This window comes from Rhinoraja longicauda, chromosome 5 (genome assembly GCF_053455715.1).
Source record: "Rhinoraja longicauda isolate Sanriku21f chromosome 5, sRhiLon1.1, whole genome shotgun sequence".
Taxonomy (NCBI): domain Eukaryota; kingdom Metazoa; phylum Chordata; class Chondrichthyes; order Rajiformes; family Arhynchobatidae; genus Rhinoraja; species Rhinoraja longicauda.
The window spans coordinates 52,928,646-52,943,270 of NC_135957.1; the positions used below are offsets into that span (position 1 = coordinate 52,928,646).

The window sequence follows — 14,625 nt, forward strand, 5'->3', positions numbered from 1 at the left end:
ATTCAGAAAGTCCTTGTCGATGAAAGATGTTCAGGCTCTGGTAAGGAAAGAGAAAGAGGCATCAGTCATATTTAGGCAGTCAGGATCAAGGGAATTCCCTGGCATGTATGCAAAATATAGGAGTACACTTAAGAAGGCAATCAGGAAGGCAAAAGTAGGACAGGAAACAGATCTAGCTGGCATAGTACAGGATAATCATAAGAGATTCTACAGGAAAAATAAGAATAAAAGGACGGCCAGATGACAATGTAGTTATTGTTTTTAGTACGTTTGTAGATGAAAGCAAAAGCAACTGGAGGTGTAGTGGACAGTAGAGGTGCAAAGGAGTACTGATGCAGATATCCAAAAGTTCAATTTGTATGTATATTTGAATATGGACACGCTAGAGGCAGGAAACATGTTCCCGATGTTGGAGGAGTCCCAAACCAGGGGCCACAGTTTAAGAATAAGGGGTAGGCCATTTAGAACAGAGATGAGGAAATACTTTTTCGCTCAGAGAGTTGTGAAGCTGTGGAACTCTCTGCCTCAGAAGTCAGTGGGGGCCAATTCCCTGGATGCTTTCAAGAGAGAGTTAGATAGAGCTCTTAATGATAGTGGCATCAAGTGATATGGGGAGAAGGCAGGAACGGGGTACTGATTGTGGATGATCAGCCATGATCACGGAGAAAGGCGGTGCTGGCTCGAAGGGCCGAATGGCCTACTCCTGCACGTATTGTCTATTGTCTACTAATACCTACGCAATCTCTAAAACTACCTCTTTCAGTACCCTGGGGTGTAGTCCATCAAATCCAGTTGACTTATCCTCCATTAGATCTCTTAGCTTCCCAAACACCTTCTACTTCGTAATAACAACTCCACAAACACCCCTCCCCTGACTCTCTTGAATTTCTAGCATGTTGCTGGTGTCTTCTGCTGTGAAGGCTGGCACAAAAAACTTATTTAATTCATCTACCATTTTTAATTCCCCATTACAATTTCTCCAGTGTCATTTTCCAGTGGTTCAATGTCCACTATTGCCTCTCTTTTTCTCTTTATATATCTGAAGAACCTTTTGCTATCTCGTTTTATATTATTGGCTATCTTACCTTCATATTTCATCTTTTCTCCACTTATTGCCTTTTTAGTTACCTTTTGTTGGTTTTTAAAAGCTTCCCAGTTCTCTAGCTTCCCATTAATCTTTGCAATATTATATGCCAACTTTGGTTTTATGTTGTCATTGACTTCCCTTGTCAGCCATGGTCGCCTCATTCTCCCCTTAGAATCTTTCTTCCTCTTTGGGACGAAAAGACCCTGCATCTTCCAAATTACTCCCAGATACCTCTGCCATTGCTGCTGCCCCATCATTTCTGCTGGGGTCCCTTTCTAGTTAACTATAGCCAGCCAATCCTTCATGCCTCTATAGTTATCTTTACTCAATAGTAATACCGACACATCTGATTTCTCCATCTCAAACTGCAGGTTGAATTTTATTATACTATGGCCACTATCTCCTAGGGGTTCTTTTACGTTAACTGTTCGGAGGCCTGTGTATACTTACCATCAGGGTCTTTTTATCTGTGCAGTTTCTTAGCTCTACCCACAAGGGATCTATATCTTCTGATACTGTCATCCCTTGCTAAGGATTGAATTTCATTCCTTTCCAGCAGAGCGCCCCCCCCCCCCCCCCCCCCCCGGCAACCTGCCTGTCTTTTCGATAGGATGTGTAACCTTGGATATTCAGCTCCGAGCTTCGATCCTCTTATAGCCATGTGTCCGTGATGCCCACTACGTCATACCTACCAATTTCTAACTGCACTACAACCTCACCCATTTTGTTCCGTATACTGCGAGCATTCAACTATAACGCCTTTAGTTCAGTATTCACCATGGCCTTTCTAAAATTGATCCCCATTTTCCCTGACCTTCGACTATTTTCCCTCCTTAAACTTTCTGTCCTAATACTTCTGCAGACTTCAGTAACCTCTCCTGCACTCCACCTTCCCTTTAACTTCATTCATACATTTTCAATTTGTTGCCCCTACCCCTCCCCCACTATATAGTTTAAATCCCTAAAAACATCCCCAGTTATGAGATTTTCCAGGACCCAAGTCTCAGCATGGTTCAAGTGGAGTCTGTCCCATTGGACCAGCTCCTTCTTCAATACTGATGCCAATGTCCCATGAATTCAAACCCACTTCTTCCACATCAATCTTTGAGCCACCTATTCAACTTTTTATTCTTCTCGATCCTGTATGAATTTGCACGTGGCTCAGGTAGCAATGCAGAGATTATTATCTTTTTGGTTCTTTTTTTCCTTTAGGTGCCTTTTCTACCTAGGTTCCATGTTCTACCTACGTCATTGGTACCTACATGGACCAAGACGACTGGATCTTTCCCCTTCCACTCCAAATTCCTCTGTGGGTCCTCTGTGGAGGTAGGGTACTGACATGGATAGAAAATTGGTTGACAGACAGAAAGTAAAGAGTGGGGATAAATGGGTCCCTTTCAGAATGGCAGGTCGTAACTAGTGGGGTACTGCAAGACTCGGTGCTGGGACCGCAGCTATTTACAATATACATTAATGACTTGGATGAAGGGATTAAAAGTACCATTAGCAAATTTGCAGATGATACAAAGCTGGGTGGTAGTGTGAACTGTGAGGAAGATGCTATGAGGTTGCAGGGTGACTTGGACAGGTTGTGTGAGTGGGCGGATGCATGGCAGATGCAGTTTAATGTGGATAAGTATGAGGTTATCCACTTTGGTGGTAAGAATAGGAAGGCAGAGTATTATCTGAATGGTGTCAAGTTAGGAATAGGGGACATACAACGAGATCTGGGTGTCCTAGTGCATCAGCTACTGAAAGGAAGCATGCAGGCACAGCAGGCAGTGAAGAAAGCCAATGGAATGTTGGCCTTCATAACAAGGGGAGTTGAGTATAGGAGCAAAGAGGTCCTTCTGCAGTTGTACAGGGCTCTAGTGAGACCGCACCTGGAGTACTGTGTGCAGTTTTGGTCTCCAAATTTGAGGAAGGATATTCTTGTTATTGAGGGCGTGCAGTGTAGGTTTACTAGGTTAATTCCCGGAATGGCGGGACTCTCATATGTTGAAAGACTGGAGCGACTAGGCTTGTATACACTGGAATTTAGAAGGATGAGAGGGGATCTTATCGAAACGTATAAGATTATTAAGGGGTTGGACACGTTAGATGCAGGAAACATGTTCCCAATGTTGGGGGAGTCCAGAACAAGGGGCCACAGTTTAAGAATAAGGGGTAGGCCATTGAGAACTGAGATGAGGAAAAACCTTTTCAGTCAGAGAGTTGTGAATCTGTGGAATTCTCTGCCTCAGAAGGCAGTGGAGGCCAATTCTCTGAATGCACTCAAGAGAGAGCTAGATAGAGCTCTTAAGGATAGCGGAGTCACGGGGTATGGGGAGAAGGCAGGAACGGGGTACTGATTGAGAATGATCAGCCATGATCACATTGAATGGCGGTGCTGGCTCGAAGGGCCAAATGGCCTCCTCCTGCACCTATTGTCTATTGTAAAAGACATTCTTTCCCCATTTAAACACAGAAGAATGATAGTTGACTATCATTGTGACTAACATTCTAGCACTTGAAAATTGGTACTATATTAAGATAAATTAGTATAATTATTGTGTAGGAAGGAACTGCAGATGCTGGTTTACACCGAAGATACCCACAAAATGCTGGAGTAGCTCAGTGAGACAGGCAATATCTCTGGAGAGAAGGAATGGGTGACGTTTCGAGTCGAGACTCTTCTTCAGACAATTATTAACCATTTTAACTGACTGCTTGAACAAAATAAGTCATGTACCATTATTCAGATGTGATAGCTTATTTCCATGGCATCAATTGTTTTGGATTCCAGTTGAGGTCTGTGCTGAATGAGGCAACTTAAAACAACATTTTTGGGATGGCAATGTAGTAAAAGCATTTACTGGAGCATTCTACAGCCTATAAAGTTTCACTGAATTTTAGCTACTGTTGTAACACATGGCAGTCATTTAACTTGATCAAACTCCCGTGAGCAGCAAATTAAAAATGACCAGATATTCTGTTTTTGTGATGTTGATTGGGACATCATGGCTGGCTATCCTGCTATGCTTCAAAATGTTGCAATTAAGTACATATTAGACAAGGCATTGGGCACATAAAATAGCACCACAGACATCTAGTATTGCCTCAATCCTGCAGAAAAATGTCATGCTGAAATTTTGTGCTCAATGTGATGACTGTGAGTTGGCCGAGTTGACTGTTTTGCAAAGTATTTGAAAGAATAGTTTTATATGGTTTTATAGCATACTGATGTAAACACGTAATGTTGTCCAATAGTTTTCACTAATAATAATACTTTAATTGAGTCTTGTAAGTATACGAAGTGTTTTATTATAAAGGGTAATTGAGGCTGAGATTATAAAACCAATTACAACAGAAATAAATAACTTGCAGAAGATATGGGAAAAGGTCAACTGAAGATTTCATTGAAACACTTGAAAGAGCACAGTATTGACTGAGTTGCTTCCTTCTTCACAATTTTGGCCCTAATTAACAAATTAGGAAACTTAAAATGACAATATTTAATAAACATCATGGACATTAATGGAGAATACATATTTTCATAGAGCCTGGTAAAATGGTGGAACTAATTTAGAAATAAGTTACATAAAAGGTTACTGAAGAAGCCACAGTTGAATTTGGTTGAGGTGGGGTAAAATTTAAAAACTGGAAGAACTTTCATAAAATCAAAACAACCTTAAATTGATTACTAATGTAGGTATAAAATCTGGAATAATGAGGGATTACAATTATGTTATATGGGCAACAGATCATGACAATTAGCATGTGAGATGAAACAAACAGGTGAAATTTGTATTCTTAAAGAGATTTCAGGAAATGTTGCTTAGGTTTCTTTCCTTCTTTATTCATAAGCACATATTGCAATAAATAACATGAACTACATCAAAACATACAAGTGTATCATTTCAGCTGGACACTAGAATGATGGTAACATTTTTTTTCTGACTTCTGCTCCAGAAATCTTTGCGGAAACCTTTAATGAAAGTCATGGTTATATAATCATACGAATTGGGAATGGTACAAAATAAATGTCCACAAAATAAATTGGAAGGTAAATGATAAAACTAGATTTAAATATTAGAAACAATTAAAAATAAAATATTAAAAGGCATACAAATACTTATTTATAGATACAAAGGAAACATGGAAGAAAATGAAAAAGGAAACAAGTTTCAATTTGCTGAAAAGTTATCTGAAATAATTCACTGAATTTGTATAAACAAAGTATTATCACACTAATCATGCTAGGCCAACCTGGTATTTGTTAAATTAATTGTTCATTGTGGATTGAAAGCAAGCATTCCAGGATGACCTTGTCTACAGTCAGACATAGCTGATATCCGATGAAGGAGCAAGAAGGATGCTCTATTTTACCTTGACAACCCTGGTGAGGTGGAAATACACCATGCAATATGCTCACTTTTGCAGTTCAATCACTCCTCTTTTTTGTATGTGTGCGCTCGTGTGTCTGTGTGTATTTCTGAGTCTGCGTCTTTCTGTATCTGCATCTGTGTGTGTGCTGAACATGTGTTTGTAAATTGGAGAGAGGTATAGAGAAGGGCTATGCGTTTGGCACAGAATTGGTATCAGACTATATTTTGCTTAAGCTAGTGTCCATAAATGAAGACTCGCCACTCTTAGTACAGGTGATAAGAGTTTAGGCTTTTGATGTAACTGTATCCATGTTACTGTATGGAAGAGAGAAAAATGAAAAGAAAATCACAGAATTAACCACTGAGCAGTATAATTCAGCAATAACTTCCAGATTAAGAACCATCTATTTCTTTCAATGTTGATCTTCTAACTATATTTTTTTTAAGTTAGAGATAATGGAGGCAATTGGTCCATCTAGCTTAATCCATAGTGGAACTCTGGTTTGCCTCTTCTCAGCAACTTCAATTCTTCAGGCAATGTTTCCATTATACTCAATTGACAAGTTCAATTAGCATCTCAAAATCACTGTTCTAATTTTTAGTAAAACAAAAAAATAACAATGTGTTAAGTAATTTTACTCAACATTAATGAATAAGTATTAAACCCAGGTGAATCTCATTTGTCATGACTCTCAAAAAACATTTTCAACTGTATATGGAATACAATCTTTTTTTCATGCCTCCACAGTTCACCATTTGAATATGAAAAATGCTTTATTTATATGAGCATGAAATGGCACTTTGCAATATTAGTAATAAACGATTCATTGGTTGATATAAAATGTTACTATTGACATTGAAAAGATTTTCATTTAAAGCAGCATCCCAATGAATTTCACATTAAAATAGTAAAGTTATCCATATCATACAAAGTGTTTTCAACTCAGATATAAATATCTGCAACCAGTTATCTTGGATTCTTTCAAAACATTGATTTTCTTTCTTTAACTATAACTTTCATATTTGTAATTTTTTTTCTATTATTTTAATTTTTCAGTTAAAAGATAATGCCAATAAAGAAAAGCAGAGATGGACAAACAAAGCAATATTGATCTGTTGGTAAGTACATCTGTTCTACTTGACTTTTATCAAGTCCTTGCCAAGGAATGCTTAACAAATAGTTAGATTGGGGTAATATTAACTAGTTAATTAAAATGTTTCCAAACGTTCATGCAACAAACTAGTAAATAAATAGTATTTCCCCAAAATATATACTGCGATGCTACATATAGAAAAATATTCCACGTCATAAACATATACTCTGAGAACTCATTAAAGGAAATATATTTTTTATTTGAAATACAGGTGCTTTTAAGCAGTTTAGTGGCATCTGTTGACAACAATGACACTAGCTAAGATGTGTGCACTGTTTCTTACAGAGGTCATAAACAGAAACTTAAAAACAATACTTTAAAAGAAAAGTAACAGTTGGTTCTCTGGGCTTCAAATGACATTTATTACATTCCTCTATATTACAAGGCAGCAATCTGTTAATAATTAAAAGAAAAGAAAGGATCCTGTTGTCATTTTATACAGAAACCAGTACATGAACATTTGCATATCACATTTGATGAGGTATCTCCGGCGCAGAAGCTAAAGATATCTCTTTAAAATGTAATCATTTTTCTATGCATAATTGACTGGGGTTTTTTAACCCTTAATGGGCTAGTCATGATATTTGTTGTGCTAATCATCTGGAGTTCTAATTTATTTGGCAGGACAGAGGTTAATTATGCATAATATTGTATAAACATAGGTATATCTACACTTTCAGCTTCGACTGTAGTTCTTGAAATGATTAGAAATGTCCACGAAGATCAGGTATATGGATAAGACATAGGAGTCCAGCGCTGGATCCATTATTGAGTGCACCTCTATAGGTCAGCTTGTTAATACATAGCAGCATCAGAAATCTCAGCAACCAAGTGAGGTTTTATTGAACAGTGCTCACAGTTGTGGGGATCCGTTTCTTATTCTGTCCTCTCCTTTTTTTATTTTCAGGTCTTTCTTTCCTTACTCGTCCTCCTTTGTTCTCTTTGCCTCTTCTGCTACCTTTGCCTTGTTTGTCTTGTGTCATTTCCCTCCCTGGTTTCTTTGGCTCTTTATTCTTATTTCCTAAAGTAAAAGTGCATGGATTAGAACCAATAATCCAACTTAAAGTTAGAACACATTGAAAGAGAAAAGAAACATTTCGAACATTACATATATTCCCTTTAAAGACCATGAAGAAACAGCACTCTCGTGAATTTTATGAATATCCTGAGGAAAGGATATATAAGGCATGGAAAATCAGACTACCAATTTAGTCTTAAACTTTACAAGAAAGCAAAGTAATCATGGTGGTGGCACAACTCTGTGCTGCCATTCGGATATTATGGTTGATCTTTTGCCTCAATTCTACCCTCCCACACTATCCCCAGCTCTTTTCATTTCATTTATATCAAAAAGTCTATCAATTCCCCAGCTTGCTCACGACATATCTGAAGATTCACAATCCTTTGAGTGAAGAAAGTCGTATTCACCTCACTGCTAGGTTAATTGTGACATTAGGATTTGCTTTGATCTCTATGATATTTGTTTCAGATTTCAATTATTTAATTACACATTAATTCAATAGATTAAAGTGAACTTGACTGTTGCTGTTTGGCTCTGGTTAAAACCCTATCCATCAGATTGAAGTGACAAATGAACTGCCAATGAACATGATCACCAAATTGTCAAAGAACAATTACAAAGTGCCTTAACAGGTAAACAATTTAGCATTATTTCCAACATCCCAAGTAAGTATCATATCACATTTGCCCTGCTCTACAGTTGTTATTATTTATCGTCTTATGGTGGCTGGATTAAGAGTTGCAACAGAAGTGCTTTTAGGTCAGAATGTGAATGCCCCCATGCTTCCTGTGACTGGGAGATGCGCAAGTGGGGATAAAGAATACTAAAATGTTCCCTACTACTATTGGAAATAAAAAGCTTTTAAATCTTATTTGTGTTGTGAAACAATCGTTTGCAAATGTAAGTCATACCAAGTGCAAGTTAACAGCTGTTGGAGCATTTTGGGGGAAAAAAATCATCTCTAACCCATATCCCAATGTAAAGGAACCCAAATACCTTGATCATTACTTGACAACGCATGAAACTCAGACATAGCTACAGTTATTGTTTGACATTTTTGTATAATGATAATATTACATTTCACAGCTGCACTACAGAAAAAAGGGAAAAAGTGCCAAACACAATGAATGCCGCATCCTGATGCCCTCGGGTGCATTTTGACGTTTCTTAGTCATTAATGATAAAAGGATCCTGAGATCATTGCACTTCTGACTTTTAGCATACTGCAAACTATTTGGAAGAGTCAAGATAACGGGGAAGGATTTTTGTCGTAGCCGATATGTCTTTGTCCTCCGTTCAAATCTTATCTGCTGGGGAATTACTGCTTCCCTTCCCCTTCCCCTTTCTTCTTTTCCATTTCCATTCTGTCTACTTGAACTATTTCTTCATACAATTCTTGTGAAAGAGCTTCAAACTCCTGCAATGTTTCAAACTGCTTAGTCATTGAGTCATGGAAACAGGCCCTTTGGCTCAACTCGTCCATTGCGGCCAAGTAGCTTAACTGTGCTAGTCCCACTTGCCTGTGCCTGGCCTATATATCTCTGTATAGGAAAAAAAACTGCAGATGCTGGTTTAAATCGAAGGTAGACACAAAATGCTGGAGTAACTCAGTGGATCAGGCAGCTTCTCGGGAGAGAAGGAATGGGTGACATTTCGGGTCGACATCCTTCTTCAGACATTTTGTGTCTACCTAAATATCTCTGTACCTGTCAAAGTATCTTCTAAATTTTGTAATTGTACCTGCCTCTGTTCATTCATTCGGCATTTACACACGCCATCCCCCTGTGTGAAACGTTGCCCCTCAGATCACTTTTAAGTCTTTCCCCTCTCATCTTATACTTATGTCCTCTAGTTTTTGACTCACCTATTCTGGGGAAAAGACTGTGGCTATTCGCCTTATAATTTTAGTCAAGAATGTACCTCTCAGGACTTTTTTAAGTAGTTGTAGTTATGGATAAAAAGTTCAGAAAGGTTCCTGTAAGCTCCAAAACCACAACTTATTGAAGTATGCTGTTTTTACAAGGAAAGTGTATTTGTTTGGAGACAGGACACCCACCCAACCCATTTCCCACCATCTTCCCTCCACTCCAATGTTCTTCCCACCACATATGCTCTTTGTTACTCCTCATGAGGATCTGCTTGTCAAATATGAGGCTGCTGCATCACAGAGAGCAAACTGATATTACAGAACAAGATATGAAATCAGAGAGGCACATGAGACCACAGATGAGAGAATCTGTAGCATGAAAAGGGAGAACTGCTGGAGGAACTCAATGGATTAAGCAGCATCTGTGGAGGGAATTAGATAGTTGACATTTTGGGTTGACACAGTTGATCTGGACCCCTTTTATGCTATGAAATTAGAGTTGAGTACTGTATCTGATTCAAGCTTTAATGTGGAACAAAGAAATAGGAGTAGGCCATTCAGTCCTTTAACATTTTTCTGGTATTCAATTACAGGATTTTTTCTTCATAAAAAAACCCTAACAATCTCAGACGCAATTTTTTATTAGATTCCTAGTCATAACAATTTAATTCAGCAGGGAATTTCTGACCTTTATAAGTTTCGTTTTGAATCCAATTACTTTAGAATTGGCCATGACGTTTCTGAGAGTGGAGAAAATCAGTCAAAAACCTTGCTCAACAACACGTCCAAATTGTCTTTTCAGCCTGGTCACTTTGTGTCATTTACTGGAAGAGAGTCGGCAGATATTTGCCTTCTCCCCATTTCTCTCCTTTGACTCTTTTGGAAATCCCCTTTGTGACCAGAATTTGCCTGAAGCTACCACCTTCGGTCATCATTCTCGCTGGCACCTTAAATACTCCTTTGCACAGAGGACAATGAACATGGTATTGAGTACAAACATTGATTGATAATATCTATTAATTCTACAATATTGTAATTACTACTCTCACTCATTTAAATATTATTTTCATTTTCTGCCTTGCCTTCTGCACTCTCTCACCTCATCTCATCTTTTCTATGATCCTTGTGGTCATTTTCTACCAAATCCTATCTCCAATCAGTGTCTTATTTTTTTCACTCCCCTCGCATTTCCTGCCCTTATCTATTTCACTTGTTCTGCAATGCTTGACCTCATCTCCTTCATCCCAATTTCAATTCACCTCTAGTTTCCCTCCTTCCTTTACACATCCAGACATGAGCCAACATCAACTGCCCTTGTTACACCAGGGCATAATTTCACTAAGCGTAGCATCAAGAAATCCTGGTAAGCAATAATTTTCAGGGTTGGAGAGAGGCGGATGAAATTCTCTGAAACTGGAGACACAACTATCACAGCAAATGACAGCTGTGGTTGATGGGTGCCAACTACTTCTGTCACGCATCTTGCAGCAAAAATTTTGCAAGTCATTAATCCAACTACCTTCATCAAAGTTCTTCCCTTCATCACATGAATAGAAAACTAATGGTGACATAGTTGAGGTTCATTAATAATTCCTCAGATAATCAGATAGCAAAATTTGAGCATTACCCAACCAGAAAATGGCAGGTGGCATTCAAATAAGCTTTAACCTTTTTTTGTTAATCAATTGCCCAACCATTTCCGAAGTTCACCACCTTCAATATCTTGGCAATTGCTAATGACTAAAAACTCATCTAGAATGGCCATTATAAATAGTGCCACTACTTGTGCTAGTCAGAAGTATGTGGCTTATTTCCAAACTTTCCAATGTCTCCTTTCCATCATCCATGTGAGACAGTACAAGAATGTAATGAACACTCGACAACTGTCTGAAAGGATGCACTGGAAGAATAGTGACAAGCTCAACAACAGCTCATTAACGCAATATGCTTGATAGGCAAAGTGTCCACCATCTAATCACTGACTTGTTCATCCTTCAGTGAACTGGTTATAATTTGTGCAATCTACAGGTACACTGCATACATGAGGTGAGAGAGGTACACTGAGGTTTCATCAGTAGCCTTTAGAAACCACCACCCATTTCCAGTAATTCTTCGCCATGTGCCACACTATTTTGCTCCAAAAACCATGGATGACCAAGTGCCGCAGGTGGATTGGAACACATTTTCATTGCCACTTAAATCATTCATAATCCTGACATGGTTATATTTCATTGTTCTTTCATCACGGCTGTTTAAATTCCCCACACAAAGAAGTACGGCTCTGCTGTCATCACTTGGATTCATGTGGTTCAAGAAAAACACCCTTAATGGCAGTTATAGTTGGATGATGATTATTATGACCTTGCAAACTGTTAAAATCCTGACAATGATTTAACAATTCCTTTTTCCCACCTTTGCCACTTTCTCTCCAAACCATCTTCATTATTGACCTCTGATGTCTTACTCCTACTTATCCTTCCACACAATTCTGCACGTGACACATGATAAGGAACTGTTAATGCAAATATTTTACTAGTTGTTGGTTAGGAGGCAGTTCAAATATTGGACTAGCCATGTCCAGGCATAATTATAAGCCCAGAAGCTATGTTCCCTGGTTCTCCATGTAATATTGCCTGGAGTAATAAATAAGTGAATGGCTCAGCTACATCCCAGGCTTTTAAAACTCCAATGCCATTAGTGTGACAGACACAATTGAATATGCAGAAAAATGCCAGAAGTTTTATGTTGATGTACGGCCGGATGGCACTCTGCACACTTTCAGATGTACAACAATTTTTTAAATGAATATTTGTGTGAAATTTGTGTGAATCTCCTGTAAATTGATTGGTGCTGTCATGCAGAGGCTAATGTGGTAACTGCATTCCAAGCAATAATCCACATTCCCCCATAATCTGCTTTGAAGGAAGTTGATTAGAGTTGTAATGCTGTACCACTGAGCATTTCACAGAGTAACATGGAGGAGGATGGGCTGGATGGTAGAGAAACAGATAAACATGATACTAAAGCATTTAGGAGGAATATTTCTAGTAGTTGTGAAGGCTTCTTATGCTTCCTCTTATCTGCCTCCAAATCAACCGGAATCAGAAAATAGAGGAAGGGCGACACATCACAAAACATAAGATTCCTTAATTCATGCAAAAAACTTACAGCACTCTGCAAAAGGGCACACCAATCTTTATTCCAAATCGTAAAAAGCTCTCTTGGCAACCAATCCGTCTTTTAAGGCTAATAGCACTGAAACGGCTGCTCTGGAATCAGCAAGCTAGGCTTTTCCTCTTTATCTGACGTCATTGCAGGAAGTTTCAGTGCAGAGGTCTCTGAGATACTTATTCACAGATTTACATTATAGGGGCCCACTTCAGGCAGATGCCAGAAATACATAGTGGAGGTTTAAGGCAAAATGAGAGCACTCTGACACTTTCTGGTGCCTGAGCGGCTCCTGCCTAATCATCAGGCAGATAGAGCACATCCATCCCTCTGAACCCAAACTGCCTGCTTTCCTACATTCAAGTGGAGGAGATTAAACCCACGGAGCAAAGAACAAATGTGAAACACCATTATGATCCTGACTGTACTAACCTATGGCTGTTACTGTCTGGATAAGAAAGTGAATTTTTAAAAAGCATGCATTCACCTTCATCGATATTAGTTCTTTGAACCTCACAGCTCTAATTTTCTTGTCACTGGAAGGTTATTAGAGCTGTAATTTTTTTTTGTTTACATGATGTTATGATAATTGAGCCCAGCTGCATGCAGACATGCTCATAAATCAACTTTGGACCATTTGTGTCAAGCTGGAGTTGGTGTGAGCCAGTACCTCACACCTGTTGGGTTTAAGTTATTCCACCATGTTCAGAACTTCTTTCTCTCTGCGCTTCCGATCATGCATTCATCCATGTGAACGCTACTGCCAGGTTATGAAGTACATACTAGTTTTAGCATGTAAGAATAACTTGGCGGCATTCCCTTTTCCTTCAGGCATAAGTGACTCCAGTTTAATAACTCGCTTACTTTGAGGCAGAATTCTTTAGTGTGTGAACACAGTGTTGTGTGGTGGATCAGTGCCAGCTTGATGAAAGGAGGTGGGACAGTGATATTCTATTGCGCACATGAATCCCAGGTCTTCAGAGGTCAAATTACATAGAAAGTGTTTTAGCAGGTTTTTTTGGTCCCTAAATTCCCGCCATGGTTAAGAACTCCAAAGAGGAAGATCTCGTCACTTCTAATTGTCTTCATCTTTGGAGCCACTTTGACCTGACGTCAAAAGCGGGCATTCAATGGAAGGAAAATGGTCATCATTTTTGAATCCCCAATACAGTACAATTAAAGATCTTGCCACATGTGCTTGATTGAAAGAGTGGCTTCTTTGCCTAATTCAAGGTACTTTGGTTCACAAGTAGGTAGTGCATAAAGCAGTGTCACAGATAGATAGGTTGGTAACCTTCATCATAGACACAGTGACCTTCATCAGTCATGGCAAAGTATAGAAGTTGGGATGTTATATTGCATTTGTACAAGACATTGATGAGGCCACATTTGGAGCATTGTCTTTAGTTTGAGACACACTGCTATAGGACAAATGCCATTAAGTTGGAAACCGTGCTGAAAACATTTGCAAGGATGTTGCCAGAATGAGGGACTGAGTTATAAAGAGCAGTTGAGAAGGCTAGGACTTTATTTATTGGAGTGTAAGAGACTAAAGGGTGATGTTATAGAAGTGTATACAATCAGAAGAGGCACAAATAGGGTGAATGCATTCAACTTTTCCCTAGATTTTTGGAATAAAAAAATAGAGGGCATAAGTTTAAGGTGAAAGGGGAAAGATTTAATATGAATCCGAGGGGCAATTTTTTTCACACAGAGAGTGATATGAAAATGGAACGACCTGCAATATGAAGTGGTTGAGATAGGTACAACACGATATTTAAAATACATTTGGACAGTTGCATGGATAGGAAATGTTTAGAAGGATATGTGTCAAACAGTCAAATGAGACTAGTTTAGATGAGCATCTTGGTTAGCATGCGAGTTGGGCTGAATGGCTTGTTTCTATGCTCTATGATCGTGTAACTCTTTGACTCCATGACTCTATTAGATAAGGGTGAACC

At 38.7% G+C, this 14,625-nt stretch overlaps 1 protein-coding gene across 1 annotated transcript in view; it reads right to left on the reverse strand.

Annotated features, from left to right (window-relative positions):
* Positions 1 to 6,436: 6,436 nt before the first annotated feature.
* Positions 6,437 to 14,625, reverse strand: part of rspo3 (R-spondin 3) — a 65,196-nt gene continuing 57,007 nt past the window's right edge. Inside the window, exon 5 of the mRNA XM_078400167.1 lies at positions 6,437 to 7,629. Coding sequence (XP_078256293.1) covers positions 7,448 to 7,629 — 182 coding nt within the window. The 3' untranslated portion in view covers positions 6,437 to 7,447. The remainder of the gene's footprint in view (positions 7,630 to 14,625) is intronic.